Source organism: Penaeus japonicus, unplaced genomic scaffold (genome assembly GCF_977035675.1).
Source record: "Penaeus japonicus unplaced genomic scaffold, GWHDUDI00000001_assembly GWHDUDI00000011, whole genome shotgun sequence".
In the NCBI taxonomy this organism is placed as follows: domain Eukaryota; kingdom Metazoa; phylum Arthropoda; class Malacostraca; order Decapoda; family Penaeidae; genus Penaeus; species Penaeus japonicus.
The window spans coordinates 33580159-33597658 of record NW_028234413.1 but is presented as its reverse complement, the minus strand read 5'-3'; the positions used below and the strand labels follow the sequence as shown (position 1 = coordinate 33597658).

The window sequence follows — 17500 nt, the reverse complement described above, 5'->3', positions numbered from 1 at the left end:
AAAGATTCATAAGCGTCCTCATGTTGTGAAGCCATGTTGGTGTTCCCAGTGCGGCGCAAAATTTGACTCGAAGCGAGACCTGAGCATCCATAACAAGGTTCATTGTGATCGGAAGCGATTCAAGTGTTCACACTGTAACAAAGAAATGTCGCGAAAGACACACCTCAAACAACATATTAGAATACATACTGGAGAAAAACCCTTTCAGTGTTCCTATTGTGCTAAGAAATTTGCGCAGAAAAGTGTTTTATGTAAACATGTAAAAATTCATAAAAACGAGAGACCTTACACGTGTTCACACTGTGAGAAAAAGTTTAGCCAGAAATGGTATCTGAAACAACATATCAGACTTCACACAGGGGAAAGACCGTATCAGTGTATACAGTGTGAAAAAGGGTTTCCGTCGAGTTCCGGTTTGAAGAAACATACGAGAATTCATACAGGTGAAAAGCCATTTCCGTGTCCGTTTTGCAAAAAGAAGTTCATATCAGAACAAACTCTGTCAAACCATATTGAATCCCACAAAGCTGAAAAGAAATATGAGGATACAGCTGTTGACGAAGACAGCACCAGGGAATGTCGAGTGAACAACACAAGAACACCTACAAATGTTCAAACAAGTGATGCAAGAGGATATGCAGAAATACCTTCGTGTACCACAAAAGACATGGGCAATCTCCGATCTAGGTTGAAAAAGCCCTTGCTTTATGCAAACATAGAAAATTTGCCTGAAAATTTTATCTTCAAGTCAGAATATGAATTGAATATCGTTAAATCAGAAGGTCTAATTAATGACATCAAAACATATGACATGTTCAGGACTTGTGTTATGGAGGAAAATATTAAAGTAGAGGAGAATATAACTATAAAAGAGGAAATTGTGTCAGACTGATTTTCTACTTTCCCAGATGGAAAGTAGAAAAGGCAAACTGGCAAGCTTTTCAGGCTGCTTTAGCTGAGTGGCTCAGGGACAATGAATCTCTTGATACACTCAATGTGAATGTGCTTTAGCACTGCCTGATTAGGGGTATCTATCAGGTAGCCGAATTGACTATCCCCACAACTTGTTCCTGGACCAGGTAATACAAAGACTCCTGGTACTATAAGGACGAGATCAAAGAAGCTAACCACAGGGTTAATATGTGCCGCAAAAAATAGACGACACAGGAGGCCTAAAAATCTGCTGAGGGAGGTCGTCAGGTATGCCCAAGAGACTGACAAAAGGATTAGTCAGGGAAAGTGGCTTGAATGGTGTGAAGGCGTAAACCACTAATACTCTCCGAGATGTGGCGACGGGTTCAGGAGGCCACAAGCTGCTCGGCCATTATGACCCTCATCAGGAGGCTGATTGATTGGGTACTGGTATAGGTACGGCCGAAAACGCATATCAGAGTCCATGCTTTGCACTCTTGCAAAGGCAGAGTCCTTCACCATCTATTGGGAGATACATAGATATAGATACCTCCATTCAGCAGTTACAGCAAATGTAAAATTATGAAACATATGGCAAATGCTTGAATTTCCCGGAAAACGGAATAGGAAACCAACGATTTTCTCTTTATTATGTACTGACTTGTATAGGACACTGATATATTTAGATATACACCAGGTATCTATATCTATGTATCTCCCAATAGTGGACTCTGCCTTTGCTAGAGTGCAAAGCATGGAATTTGATTTGCGGTTTTGGCCGTACCTGTACCAGCACCCAATCAATCAGCCTCTGAATGAGGGTCATAATGGCCGAGCAGCTTGTGGCCTCCTGAACCCGTCGCCACATCTCAGAGAGTATTAGTGGTTTAAGCCTCCATTTGCTAAAAAATAAAGGATAGATGAACAAAGTAATAGTGTAAAGAAACTTTTCCAAAGTTAACTAGTTTATGTGTATGACTTTTTTTTTTAAGTATCTTTATCGGGAAATTTTGAACATTGAATAAGACCAAGGTTTTTTTTATACAGCATGGTAAGTAAAATCTAACGCATAGATTATTTTTATTTATCTTGTGGGCAGAATATAAAAATGATTCGTATCTGTAGTTCTGAAAGAATTTTGTTTGTTTCTGAGGACTGATTTTCTTTATGTTTTCTGTTGTTTATTTCATGTTTGGGTATGTCAGAGCAGATGGGTCGTCTGCTTGATAGGGGGGGGATAGTGCTATGCCAGTGGGTCTTTGTCTATGTGTAAACATGTGTAAACATGTGTCAACAGGATAACATGATGCAAGAGTCGGGGCGAGAAGAGGAACAAATCCAGGATAGACAGTTTGGTGCTCCTGCTGTGAAGACCTTGTGAGTGCCCTTGTGACCTGAGATACCTTGTGTTACACTGTTATAAGCCTGTATTGTGCAGTGTGATATGGTGGTTCCCCCATGTATTGTGCCCATAGATTAGTGTACTTGTGAAAAAACTAGTATCAATATAGGAGAGACGTGTGTTTACTTTGTGCCCTGCCTCGCCTTATGGTGTTTCCCCTTGTGGTGTTCTAGGACGCTGTGTTAGGTGCCTCTTGGAGCTGTTCTGTATTCATGACCCTGTAGTTAAGCATGCCGGCTGCCTAGCCTGCCTGGTGGAGGTGGGTAGAAGGTGGGCGACCTGAGTAACAGTGGTGTCAAGAGTGGGATTTATGATATTTGAATAGTGAGTCGTGCCGATTTATCATGTCGTCCAAAGATGGCAGCTATGAGGGAGAGGAGGATATGAATGAGGCAGGCACGAGTGAGACAAAGGGCAGAAGAGCAGGTTCAGAGGGCAGGTGCACCATCTCGTCGAGATGCAGGCAAGGAAGGCAGAGTAACAGTTCTGCTATCTTGTTGAGGTGCTACAGAGCAATCTCGCATCTGTGAAGATGGAAACTCAGCAGTACACCGACAAAGCCTGCGACAGCATGAAGAGTGAGCTGCTGGGGGAGGTCCAGATTCTGAAAGGTAAGGTTCAGGGCTTGAGGGAGGAGGTGAAGGCAGAAAGCCAGCATCATGAGGTAGCAACTTAGCATGCGGAGAAGGTGGACGAGGTTCTGGCAACAGATACCAGAGTGACGGATTTACTGGGGTCAGCCTGGGGTCCGTGGCAAGGAAACCCCGGGCCTCGCAGCGTCGTGTCGGAGCCGATGGCCGCTGCAGGAGGCTGGGGACACATCGGAACCGCTGCCTTGGGTACAGGTGGTGGAAAACTCAGACCCGGTCAACCTGCCTCGTTACCTCCCTCACTACCTCCCTCCCCTCCGGGTGTGTTAGATCATGGCACCCGCGAGGGCCTTGGAGTTCAAGGCCTTCCTGAAGGCAACCAGTGGCCTAGAGCCGGCCGCCCAGAACCGCCGTGACATCTGGGGCCAGAGAGTGAAAATGAAGGTAGTGTCGAGGAGGATGAGCCCGTACAGATTCCATGGCTCGTGTTAGGGCTGTGGCAAGAAAGGGCACAGATGCAGTCGATGTCCAACGGAGCGGAGAATGTGCCCCCTCAACTGGCTGGATTCTGATACCTTCCAGCAGTGCTACAAGGACTGTGGCAGGTCTGGTCACTACCGCCTGAGTGCCTGCCCTCTGGCTAAGGGTGTGGTGCAGGCAGAAAACTCGGTCAGGCTGGAGAAGGGGGCTGAAACCCAGCTGTCCTCAGTTCCTGGGTCCCAACTGTAAGCTGCTGTTGAACAACCAGCACGATGCAGGTGGAGGGCTCAGTAGATGGGAACCCATGCCCTTGACAGTGGACACTGGGGCAGAGAAGACCTTAGTGGCAGCCTGACATGTTGGCCAATAGCTCCAGATGCACCACAGAGGCTGTGTGGCGTCACAGGGCATTGTGTGCAGCTCAAGGGGCCAGTGGAGGCTCGCATTGGCGTGGGAAGTGTGGTGCAGTGCGGTGCAGCAGCTGCCAGTGTTTGTTGCTGATCTAGATGGAAGCCAGTGAGATGTTGGATGTGTAGAAGTAGTTACGGCTAAGTGACTGCTCCTTACCCCCAGGACAGAGTCTAGGATTCGGTGTTAACTGTCGAGAGAGATGCACGGAGTGGAAGGCATGGTGGAGCCCATTGAAAACCTGCAGCTGGCTGACGGCATAGCAGTCGGGCGGAGTCTTGTTGGAGCCGGGGATGAGGACGTGGCAGACGCTGACCGAGACGAGGACGAGCATTTGGTCGGTGAGGACGATGCTACGTCAGTGGCGACCCTAAGCAAGGTCTTGGGGCTGGAGATGCCCCTTTGGGTGCCACTGCTTACCTACCGCCACCCACGCTACTGCAGCGACCCCGGCGAGAGCGAAGAAGGCCGGGCTGGATGAAAGATTTTTGTGTTGTTTCTGAGAACTAATTTACCTTTATGTTTCTTTTGTTCTGAAAGAATTTTGTTTGTTTCTGAGGACTGATTTTCTATGTTTTCTGTTGTTTATTTCATGTTTGGGTATGTCAGAGCAGATGGGTCGTCTGCTTAATAGGGGGGGATAGTGCTATGCCAGTGGGTCTTTGTCTCTGTGTAAACATGTGTCAACAGGATAACATAATGCAAGTGTCGGGGCGAGAAGAGGAACAAAGCCAGGACAGACGCAGTTTGGTGCTCCTGCTGTGAAGACCTTGTGATGCCCTTGTGACCTGAGATACCTTGTGGTTCACTGTTATAAGCCGGTATTGTGCAGTGTGATGTGGAGGTTCCCTCCTGTATTGTGCCCATAGATTAGTGTATTTGTGAGGAACTAGTGTCAATAAAGGAGAGACATGTTATTGTGTTTACTTCGTGCCCTGCTTCGCCTTATGGTGTTTCCCCTTGTTGTGTTCTGGGCCGCTGTGGTGTTAGGTGCTTCTTGGATCTGTTCTGTATTCACGACCCTGTAGTTAAGCACGCCGCCTGCCTAGCCTGCCTGGTGGAAGTGGGTAGAAGGTGGACGACCAGAGTAACAATATATATATATATATAGGCAAATATAAATCAAAGGGCTTAAATAAAACTACACCATGGATGAATATCATAGTTTCGGTTGCCTATGTGAGAGGGTGGTGGATGTTCGACGGGATTGGTGAGATTCTCTGCTGAAGCTGACAATGTTAGTGTTTGCCTAACTGTTTTGGTGTGCTTAGCAAGAATGAGGTATAAGGGGGAAACAGCTGTTCTTGTGGAGATCAGTCCCATATCAAAGGGAATTTACAATCAACACGGATCAACATGTACCACTCCTACGGTAGATTGATGTTGTAAACATGTCATCTGTAATATGTTGAAGATCCAGGATCTTATGGTTTTGGCAAGGAAAAAGAGCCTCATTTACGTACAATGAAGACTTAAAATGAATTGTATGCATATCTAATTTCAGCCGACATTGTGTTGCCCAATTTAGCACAACCATATTTCCATTGTTGTCTGAACTATTTGTATATTTCTTGGTCCCGCCTTTATGGGCGTTAGCCTTCTATGTCTCTACCGCCCGAGGCCGACTACTAATGAAATACGGGAGAAAACAGTTAAATTTATTCAATGTGTATGAAGATTCATGTTTTATCATTAGAAAAATTCATATTTTTTACAAGAGTTTCAGTATTAAGAGTTCAGCGGTAGTTTAATATTGCAACCTGTGTTTTGCTTTTCTTTTATCAGATGTAATCACTGCCCAGTTCTTTTCCCTCCTCCCCTTTTCTCATTTTCTTTTTCTGTCGTATACTGTGCTCCAGGGTGGTTCTTTCCTTATGTTACACCCCCCCCCACACACACACACACACATTTATATATATATATATATATATATATATATATATATATATATATATATATATATGTACATATATATACATATATAAATATATATATATATATATATATGTATATATATATATATATGTATATATATATATATATATATATATATATATATGTATATATATATATACATATATATATATATATATATATATATATATATATATATATATATATTATCTTTATATATCATCTCCATCACTTTTGTTACTTTTCATTTATGTACTAATAAATCATCATCATCATCATCATCATGGTGCTGCTACTGTCACTACCACTACTACTCTACTACAACTGCTACTACTACTACTATTACTACTACGACTACTACTACTACTATACCACCACCACTACAATAACAACAACCACTGGTTTACTGTTGATATTACTATCATTATTATTCATTATTATTGATGTTATTTTCATCATTGTAGCTATTATTGCAATTATTCTCGACCATTTTATCATTAAAATTATTATGTAAATTTTCATCTTTCTTATACATGACTTTTCATATTTATATGAATAATTTATTGTATATAGTATTGTAATAGTGGTTATTTTTATTGATCATCTGTTTTCTTGTGAATTTGCCATTCTGACTTATCTTGTTATAACTATTATTCTACGAGGTATATTGTTATCAGTATTGTTATTGCCGTTATTTTCAAAGAATATTGGTTTCACTTCTACGTCTGTTTTTTTATGTGTTTGTTTATTAACTTTATAGGTGAATCTTGAAAGTAAATGTAGTAAGAGGATTCAATAGAGAAAGATGCAATTAATATGACAGAATTGAATGATGAATAGTTGTATAATAACTATACATGAAGGTGATGAATTAATATGCAATGAAATATAATAAGAACAGTGATTAATTTCATTTGATCTTTTTCTTACAGGAACCGAGACAAGGTGATGGTTCAGGTTCAGTAAATAACAATGGTTAAATTACGCTGAAAATTATACGAAGCAAATAATTGAATAATTAAAAATGGAATAAAAGACGAATAGAAGTTTGAAAAACAGAAGGGAGCTATAAGATAAGAAAACAACGAAAAAGAAAAGGAACGCAAAGATTTGGAAATAAAATAAGTGAAGAGAGGGGCAAAAAGACAAGTAGTTCAGTTTGGTTTATTTTTTGTTATGAAAAATTCAATTGAGAAAGCCCCTCTCCACCATGAATTACAATGATAGACCGTTCGAGTGCACGCACTGCGAAAAAAGGTTCCGATGGAAGCAGAACCTGAAGCAGCACATCAGGAACCACACAGGAGACAAACCATTCGAGTGTTCATACTGCAGCAAAAGGTTCGACTGGAAGAACAACCTGGCAACCCATCTGAGAATCCACACGGGGGAAAAGCCGTTCAAGTGCACTGTCTGCGATAAAAGATTTACCCAAAAAGGTCACTTAAAAGAGCACGAAAGGATTCATAGAGGCGAGAGGCCTTTTGAGTGTGCAATCTGCGAAAGGAAGTTCATTGCGAAGTCTTACTTGAGAAGGCACGCGTGTATAGCAAGGCCTGTCAAGCGTCCTCGTGTTGTGAAGCCATGTTGGTGTTCCCAGTGCGGCGCAAAATTTGACTCGAAGCGAGATCTGAGCATCCATAATAAGGTTCATGGTGATCGGAAGCGATTCAAGTGTTCACACTGTAACAAAGAAATGTCGCGGAAGTCACACCTCGAACAACATATTAGAATACATACTGGAGAAAAACCCTTTCAGTGTTCCTATTGTGCTAAGAAATTCGTGCAGAAAAGTGCTTTGTGTCAACATGTAAAAATTCATAAAAACGAGAGACCTTACACGTGTTCACACTGTGAGAAAAAGTTTAGCCAGAAATGTCATCTGAAACTACATATGAGAATTCACACAGGGGAAAGACCATATCAGTGTATACAGTGTGAAAAAAGATTTCTGTCGAGTTCCGATTTGAAGAAACATACGAGAATTCATACAGGTGAAAAGCCATTTCCGTGTCCGTTTTGCAAAAAGAAGTTCATATTAGAACAAACTCTGTCAAACCATATTGAATCCCACAAAGCTGAAAAGCAATATGAGGATACAGCTGTTGACGAAGACAGCACCAGGGAATGTCGAGTGAACAACACAAGAACACCTACAAATGTTCAAACAAGTGATGCAAGAGGATATGCAGAAATACCTTCGTGTACCACAAAAGACATGGACAATCTCCGATCTAGGTTGAAAAAGCCCTTGCTTTATGCAGACCATGAAAAGACCAATACAACTTTTCATCAGAGATCTGAGAAAGCCTCAAGCATAGAGAATTTGCCTGAAAATTTCATCTTCAAGTCAGAATATGAATTGAATTTCATTAAATCAGAAGGTGTAACTAATGACATCAAAACATATGACTTGTTCAGGACTTGTGTTATGGAGGAAAAGATTAAAGTAGAGGAGAATATAACTATTAAAGAGGAAATTGTGTCAGACTGATTTATTAGGAACCATCTTTTGAAGTTCATATATATAAATATGACTAACTGTAAAAAAGCTTGCATCCATTTTGAATGTGCAGACTAATATTCTGATTGTGTTATATTGTTTGTAAGCAAACTAATAACAGTATGTTACTTATAAACATTATAATATTACTCCATCTAGAAAGCATCAAACTAATCACGCTTGACTGAGAACATAGCACGCTCCCTGTAAGCGCTGATTGGGAAAGAGCCACAAGGTTACTAGTTGGCTGAAGCTCCCACATGTCACATCATCATCCTTCCATCTCCACCTCCCCACCTCACCCCAATGGGATGTTGAACCTGGAGAGCAGCAGATTGATGAATATAAGGATGATGGGCAATGTTTTGGCAAAATGGATTGAAAACCATGCTTACAGCATAGTAAAGGTCTTTCTCAAGGCCACTCTATGTAGAGGATGGGAGAAAGCGGTGCTTATACGTAAGACGATTTTAGGTGGATGGCGTGTTTGACCCTGTCTATGCGCAGCCCATCATTCTTGGTTGACACTCTTTGTGTATTTTAAAATATAAATGTAATATATGCCCTCTTTTAACATAATAAAGGCTGTTGATTATTTTCTGTTCTATCTTCAGCTTTCCATCCCCCAAAACTGGATTACACACACACACACACACACACACATATATATATATATTATACACATACATTTATATATGCATGTGGATATCTATTTTTTTTATATATTAACATCTATTTGTCTATTCAAATTGCGCGCGCGCGCGCACACACACAAATGTAAGAGACTGTCACGAGCGACCATTATGGGATCACTGTCACCCTCTCGTACACTGGGTCGGTCCCTGAGCCACAGCGTAATCCCAAATGTTAAGTAGAAAACGCAAGCTGACAAGTTTTTCAGCCTGTTTTAGCTGAGTGGCTCAGGAACAAAGAACCTTCGATACACTCAATGTAAATGTACTTTAGCATTGCCTGATTAGGGTTATCAATAAGGTAGCCTGACTGACTATCCCTACAACTTGTACCTGGACCATGTAATATAGTGACGAGATCAGAGAAATTAACCACAGGGTTAATATGTGCTGCAAAAAAAATTAGACGACACTGGAAGCCTAAAAATCTGCTGAGAGAGGTCGTCAGGTATGCCCAAGAGACTGACAAAAGTGTTAGGCAGGGAAAATGGCTCAAGTGATGTGAAGGCTTAAACCACTTAAACACTGAGATGTGGCGACTGGTTCAAGAGGCCACAAGTTGCTATGACCCTCAGTCGGAGGTCGATCAATGGGTCTTGAGTTTTCTTCTTGTACTGACAGCGCCGATCTACCTAGTGAGATCAGGGCCAGTCAGGAACGTCTCTAAGCAGATAGACTCACCCTCATAGAGACCACTCACTTTGAAAGAATTACAGAGAACCTACCAGAACACCACATACTTAGCTCTGAGGAATGACAGGATTTCCTATCCAGTCCTGAGCCAGCACAACCACCCCCCTGAGTAGGAAAAGGGCTGACATTGTCCCTATCCCCAAGCCAATGGACCGGGAATGTATCTATCCCCCTTCTCTGCCTGGGCAAGATGGCGAGAGGATGGTGCTGGACCAACTCCTATGACAGCTGAGAGCTCCTCCAGACCGTCTACATGAGTTCACCATGGGAAAAGCACTGTGCATAGTTTGGTTACACTAGGAAAGGAATAAGGAAAGGCTAAGCTTCTAGCCTGAATTTGGGACTACTTCCAGATCAGATCTGCCAGGGTCAGATTCCAGGGGTGTCATTCAGAATACAAACCACTAGAAAATAGGGTACCCCAGGGTGGGTTTCTCAGTCCTTCTCTATTCAACGCCCTTGTGATCTATCTTCTCGTTTTAAATCTCCTAGAGGGGTACATGCTAACCTATTATGTGGAGGACCTTGCTCTCATTACAACTTTGTGTGAATCTCCTGTATGAGGAATGCTGTAAAAGTGGACTGGAGATCTCGAATGATAAGCCCAAGGCCATGAATCCGAGACTGGACGTTCAAGCTATTGAGCTGCATGTCCAAGGACTGGTCCTGAAATGTGTGGCAGTCTTCCAATACTTGGTGGGGGGGGTTATGGATGGACCTGTGACTTACCTTCCACAGGGAGGTTCAGTACCAGATTGACCAGACTAAGGCACAGCTTATGTCGTGAAAGCACTATCTGACAATCACGTCGGTGCTAGGCACGTCTTAAGATTGTTCGACATCCATTCAATCCGCCCCTTTGTGGACTACGTCTCTTGCCACGATCGCTGTTCCACCAACCCTCGTGCAAATGCTTGAATTAGTTCAGAATGAAGCTGCCCAGTATTTGGGTGCCCCGAGGTGAACGAAACTAATCAACCCCCATTCCCTGGCCACTAGGATTGACCTCATGGCAGCCCAGTTCCTTATGAAAGTCACTCAGGTTCCCCTGGACTCGCTCCCCAGGCGGAATGTCCTATGGCACCTCAAACTAGAGTATGAGCTGTTCATGAACCATTCCTGGCTGTTTCACATGGCCATGGCAGTCCAAGGAAGCACTCTTAGCCAAAGTCTTTTACTCCCCTCACTTTGACTATGCCCCCAGCTCCCATCGTGGGAGAATTCCATGAACGAGAACTCGGTCATGAAGCTCAAAAGAAAGTACGAGTACTTGTTGGAAAGCAGAGGCAGAGAGACATTGATATTATTACTCCTATATGTTATAACATATACTTCACAAGTGGATCATATGACCTCAACTCGTAAACTGCAGACGGTTTTTTAGCAAGAAATATAGCCCAATCTGTGAGGATGACTGACAAGGCCTCGTTTCAGGCTGAGGCCATTGCCATAATGGATGCTCTAACCCAGGGGTTCCCAAACTGGGGTACATGTACCCCCAGGGGTACATTTGCACGTTTCAGGGGGTACATTTGGTCTGAAGGAAACAATTACTTGCACAATACATGGTGTTGTAATCTGCACTCAGATTGCACTTTTCTCATTTTCTTTGTGTTGATTAGCACCACCTTTATTGAAATTTCTTGGGTGTAAGGTAATACCATTTGTTTTTACTATTATAAACCTCACATGGCTTGATCTGCAGTGTAGATCTGTAGGACTACCTGTACCAATCTAGAAATGACTGGTACAGGACGTGTTTATCGACGCGTCAGTGCCTGGCGGCTCACGTCCTTTTTTACTATTAAGCTTAATTTTTAGTGTTAGGGGTACATGGGAACCTATAAAAAGCCTAAGGGGTACTGAGGAACAAAAAGTTTGGGAACCCCTGCTCTAACCCATGCGTTCCGAAATGGGAACATGTTATTCACACGGATTATAGGGCAGCTACTGATTGCCTGCAGCAGGATACGCCCACTTATAACGTCTACCTACTGACCATGATTCTCGTGTTCACAGAACGTATCATCGGCCAAGGCAGGCGTGGCATCTCCAATTGGGTCCCTAGCCACGTCGGCATTCGGGGAAACGAAGTCGCAGGTCAACTAGCGGATCTTGGCAGGGGTATAACAGGACCATAAAGCAGAATGGAGGCTGTAGGTCATGCTGGCGTCTTGCAACTCTCCTTAAAAGAAGCCAGAACCTCCCCATCTGCCAGGCGGTATGGTGATGCCACACCGTATGAGCAACTGACGCTCTCTGCAATAAGATCAAGAGCTGTCGAGATGATCATGCACAGCCTAAGGCTAGTTTATCCATGTGCATAGCAGATCATTGACACAATAAGCAAAGTGATCGATCTTGCGAGCATTGCGGTGTGCCAGAAGCCAAATTGGTGCATTATTTATTAATGTAATAAATAATGCAATCCTTCTAGTACTGGTGCTGGCCTGGTAAGACGGTTGAGCCTGGCACTACCTCAGTGGGAACTGGAGAGCTGAAAGAAATGACAGGATCTTTTAGTTCGAGTGAAAGTTAGTTCATTAACCTCACTGAAACAAACGGGTGTTACAATGCAACTAGAACCAGTACACAAGAACAAATACAAAAAAAAAGTAGTTTTATGAATAGTAATGGAATTATAGAAATAAGGGGTATGATATTAACAATGATACAGTAATATTAACACTCCTGATAAAGACAATTACATTAATACTAATATCAAGAATGACAATGAAAGTATTGATTATAATGGTAATATTAATGATGAAAGAAGTGGTAATGAGTCGGATATCAGAAAGAATAAGAGGTTTAACAAATAACAATAAAACAAATATCCTGATAGTGCTATAGATAATTATGATAATGATAATGTCAACTGTAATAAAGCCGATGAAATTGTTAATGATCATAATAATTACTGGGAAATTAGCAACGATAATGACGATGAGATTAATGATAATTAAGGGAATGAAGTGACAATCATAATGTTAATAATGAGGATGGTAATAATGCTCATGAAAAATTATGATACTGATTATAACAACAACGATGATAATGATGATTATGATTGCAAGAAAAGTTATGATACCAATAATGATAATACAGTAATTGTTGTAATAATAGTAATGAAAACAATGATACTAACACAATTAGTAACTGATAATTATCACAAAATAATGGTAATAATTGCAGTGGATAATAAATTAACTCAATTGATTTTGTAGTTGACTGGTAACGTGTCATACTACTACGTGTTTCTAGAAGTGTGGGCCTGATGGCTCTCAGGTGATAGACTAAAATGGAAGTTGACAAGTTTTCCAGTAGGCAACTTTGCAAAGACAAGTCAAATAGGTGATTTAAAAAGCAACATGAAAAGGATATATTCGACACAACCATCAGAATCATTACAACCTATATATAAAGGCAATGCACTATACACGTACTTGGCAATACGGAGAGGATACACTTTATTCTTAAAACACACACACGTTGCGGTCGCGAGTGGTAGTAATAGTGGACACCGGTACATAGTAGTCTTTCATCCCATCGTAGATAGTCCTAAAATTTATTTTGAAATTCATTATTGTTAATTCTGTTGATTCAGTAATTATACACACACACACATGGAAACACACAGACACACACGTACACACAAACCGAAGAAAAGCAAATTCACGTCATGTTACAGTCAGTAGATTGATTAAATTGCAACTAGTGACGCCAGGTGAACAGGTGGGTCATCCCGAAGTCTGCGGGATGACCCACCTGAAATCCAGGGGAAAATTCACTGCAACAATAATAATGATAATTATGACAAAACGAATAACAATGCTGCTGATAATAAAGAAATAATAATAATGGCACCAGTATATACCAACTATCGAAAAGACACTCATTGGCGCAATGGAACGAAAAAAGGTAAACAAGAAGGGGATCCGTGACACGCCATCAAAAAAGCACCTACCGGACAAGTTTCAATCACTTGAGCGAGATTCGCGGAAGTGGCTGGACTTACAGAGTGCAATCGCAACGAGACTGACGGTTAGTTAGAGAGCGCCGTGGTTACCCTCTCCCTTTCCTTTTATTTATATATTATATTCCTTTATTCTTTAAGAAGAAATGTCGCGGAGAAAGCTAGTTAGTTCTAAAAAGCGTTGCCGGTAAGTAATCAGCTCCATTCAGTAGTTGGAGCTGAATGGAACAAAATGAAATATATCTCGACAAAATATAGTGTTGGAATGATCTATTTACATCGATTTATTTACATAATTGGCTAGTATATAATTAACTTTAAATCTGAATAGTCATAATTTGTATTTGATGTTTATTAATGTATAAAATTCTGTTTGTCCCTCGCTGATTGAAATCAATAGGTCATAGAGAGGTATTATTCACACTGGATGGGAGTTTATTTGATAGATTAATCTGCAGGTTATAAAACCATCGAGAGCACGCCTATTTATGCAATTTGGATTTTAGTTACATGCATTTTGTTAAGCGTTTAGTTCCCTTCCTCCTCACAGTGCCCTCGTTCTGTCTCATACTCAATCGCCGTCCTGCGGGTCTTGCAAATTGTATATACGAGGCGGTACCTTGGGTGTACACGACATAGTCAGAACCCCAATACCTCCCCAAACATATGACAGTTTACAAAAATATGAATTTTTATGCATAAATTGGAACAAGCTAAAATAATTTGTCATTGAATATACAAGGGTGGGCCAAAGGGTACATAGCAATTTAATACATCATATAGTCTCTAAGATGGCCTAGGACACGTCCTCTGGGTCTTGGCCCCATGGTATCTGGTATGGCCTCGCTGGGTTGGGGATCCGATGGCACCTGCCGTGGTTCTGCATTGCCAGGTGGGGTGCTGTTGGACTGGGGACTAGGTGGTGTCTGCGCATGCATATCTGGTGTTGGTGTTATGTGTGTGACTGTCCGCCCCTCGAAACTGGCAAGTCGGAGATAACGTCTGTTCCATGTTGTGCCATCCAAAGACTGCTCGGTGTCCAGCGTCCATTCTCCTGGTTACACACTGTGCCATGTGAAGTGTTGCGTCTCTTGCGCTGTCGAAGGATCCATCCCCAGCTGCTGCTTGTGAGGTAGAGGTTCTGCACTATCGGTATTGTCGTCCGGCCAGCAACTGGACAGGGGATGCCTCCAAGTCTTGTAAGGGGTAGCGAGAAGTAGTTCTGATGGATATGGGGCATGCAGCTTACACATCCTGCATGATGATCTCTTCTGAGTCACCTCCACATCGATTCCAGGCTAGAATACTGGTTGTCTAGCGTACCTGCTTCCTTGGGTACCTGCAACTGTCTGTGTTTTCTGCTTCTTCTTTGCCTGAAGCATCGACTGTCGAACCCTGTCTGATAACTCTATTAACAATGGGTGGTGAGTTGTTGCATTTACGTGCCCAGTGCCCTAAAGCACCACACTATCGACGCATAGTTTTGAAGGTAGGGCAAATACTATTATCCTTACACAATTGCCATACGACTCGCACCACGTTTCCCGGTTGCTAGGCAGAGCTTTGTTTTCTATGTTTTATACAGGTCCACTGTGAGCCTCTGCTTCTGCCTCGACTTGTGTAGTGGTAAGACCAATACATTTCAATTACATCACAAACGCTGGACATACCGTAAGTTCCGCAACTTTTCATTGCTAGTTATTTAGCCCTGTAATGACCATTCGCAATAACAAGTAATCAAGATTGGCTTTGCATCCTGGGCACTTAAACTCATAGTCGATACTATCACTAATGTTTTCGCTATATTCCTGGGTGTAGTTAAAGATATTATGTTAGGTACCTACCGCGCACTTTGGTCCAACTATGACCGCAAGCACAAGGTCGAGAGCTTCACCCATAGAAAAAAAATTCCCATGTACTTTGCTTGCTATGCGCATTCATAGCTTTCTGAAGGCTCTTGTCACACAATAACTTCACTGAAATTACTTCCAATCCTTCTGGCCATTCACATACCTTGTATTTTTTTACGATCTGTGCCCATACACGAAACTTGGTCATCGTCATTCCCAGCCTGGCAAGGCGTCATGGGCGCAGGTGGCCTGCATTATGGTGACAGGTCCCTGGGCGCCACACAGAGCACCGCCTCGACCACATCTCCTTTGCCCTCCTTTTTCTGTGACTCCTCTGTTAGATGTTCAGGATTTGCGTGGAATTGAAGCTCAACGGTCCAGCCTTGTTAGGATTTTATCGAAGGGATCAGGGAAACCCATCTGTGCATCTGCGTTTATTTCCTTTCTTCTTCACGGTTCCCTCCCTTGGTCCCGTGCTCACCCGCCGTCCGGGACCTTGAGGTGTACATGACATACTTAGATCCCAATAACTTTTTGTTATTGTTTGTATTTGTGATTTTGAATGATTCAACTTGTATATAAAAAGCATATTATTAGATAAACTAAGTACATGTTAGATATCAAAAGACGTTAGCCAGAAATCAGAAGAAGGGATCTGTCTCTTTCTCAAGTCTCTGTTTATGAATGGTATTTTTTCAAAGCAAGTTTCATTAACGTAATGAGTCTACAGGTTGCTTATAGAGAGTTCAGTTCAGTTCCCAAACTGTAATAGAGTGTTTGAGGATTGGATATGTTCTCATCAGTGTACAAAATTTCTATAGACAATTAAGCTATTTGTGTATGCGCTGCATAAATTCAGAAACAAGGCAAGAAATATTGAATTTGTATAGGAAACTACGATGTGCATTTTTTGTACCAGTGTAATAAAGAAAATAGCTTGAGGTCACATCTTTATACAACATATTTTTAAGATCTTATATTAAGCGGGACAATCATTGAGAATGGACTGATGATCTGATATCCATGTCATTACTAATGAAAGTTGAACGAGTTGATAATCTTACCTGTTGTGAAAATCAGATGAATGAGCAAGTGGCAATGGAGAAACTGAGATTAGAATTTGAAATTTAAAAGATGCAGCTACATGGAATTAGATGTAGAGGAGAATAGAGTAGGTCATTTACCTGAGTTTGAGGACTTCTTCATTCATTTTGAAAAGGTTGCCTATATCAAAGGATAGGAGGAAAGTGACTGGGCCATGCTAGTGCGGTGTAAATTGAAGGGTAAGGCCAAAGAGGCGTGTGCCTGTCTGAGTGTGATGGAGTTTGTAGATTGTAAGTTAGTGAAGCAGTGTTGAAGATGGAAATGATGGAAGTGTACAGGAGAAGGTTTAGGGATATTAGGCAGATGAACTGACAAACTCGTTTTGAAATGACTAGAATGCGTACGATGATTTGATAGACCGTAAATTTGAAGAGGTAGAGACTATGAATGAACTGAGACAGTTAGTCATGACGGAGCGTTTAAAAAATGTTGTAGATCCTGATATTAGGAATGAGGTAAGTAAAAACAAAGTGAAGCAATTAATGGATGCAGCTAGTTTGGTTGACTAGACATAGACAAAGGGTAATAAGGCATAATAAAAGCCAGATTTATGATAAACATTACCAGAATTATGACAAGAACTTTAAGCTTCAAACCAATTCCATGAGGGTGATATTTCGCTTGGGTTTTATATACAGGGAGATGTGCTAATGAGATATGGAGACCTGCTGATCATTGGGAAGTAAGGGGACAGGTTGTAATCCTAAACAAATATAGGGAACATTTTACTGCCTCATTCCATGATTCTTGTTTGTCTGGACATTTGGGAGTCAAGGGCCGGATACTCAAAACTCGCAGCGGGTTCGCTCTCGTAAGGTACGGTGTCCTTACGGGGTCATAAATCTCCCATACCCAGAGAATGAATACAGTATCGTAGGCACCTAGTAACCGAAAGTAAACATCACAACCGTAGTTCGATGGGATGCCCTCAGATGGCAGGGCCATTTCACATTGACAGTCTTTTAGACATAATTAC

The 17500-nt window shown here is 41.8% G+C and overlaps 1 protein-coding gene across 1 annotated transcript in view; it reads left to right on the top strand.

Annotated features, from left to right (window-relative positions):
* LOC122248502 (uncharacterized) overlaps positions 1 to 8814 on the top strand; it is a 16832-nt gene extending 8018 nt beyond the window's left edge. The window contains exons 3-17 of the mRNA XM_086541441.1: positions 1 to 890; positions 1080 to 1200; positions 1369 to 1486; positions 1610 to 1788; positions 1960 to 1963; positions 2210 to 2289; positions 2501 to 2573; positions 2847 to 2978; positions 3235 to 3348; positions 3487 to 3629; positions 3717 to 3873; positions 3995 to 4198; positions 4483 to 4553; positions 6639 to 6668; positions 6889 to 8814. The exon at positions 1 to 890 is cut by the window's left edge and continues 791 nt beyond it. Of these exons, the coding sequence (XP_086397567.1) occupies positions 1 to 890; positions 1080 to 1200; positions 1369 to 1486; positions 1610 to 1788; positions 1960 to 1963; positions 2210 to 2289; positions 2501 to 2573; positions 2847 to 2978; positions 3235 to 3348; positions 3487 to 3629; positions 3717 to 3873; positions 3995 to 4198; positions 4483 to 4553; positions 6639 to 6668; positions 6889 to 8200 (3628 nt within the window). The 3' untranslated portion in view covers positions 8201 to 8814. The remainder of the gene's footprint in view (positions 891 to 1079; positions 1201 to 1368; positions 1487 to 1609; positions 1789 to 1959; positions 1964 to 2209; positions 2290 to 2500; positions 2574 to 2846; positions 2979 to 3234; positions 3349 to 3486; positions 3630 to 3716; positions 3874 to 3994; positions 4199 to 4482; positions 4554 to 6638; positions 6669 to 6888) is intronic.
* The last annotated feature ends 8686 nt before the right edge of the window (positions 8815 to 17500 follow it).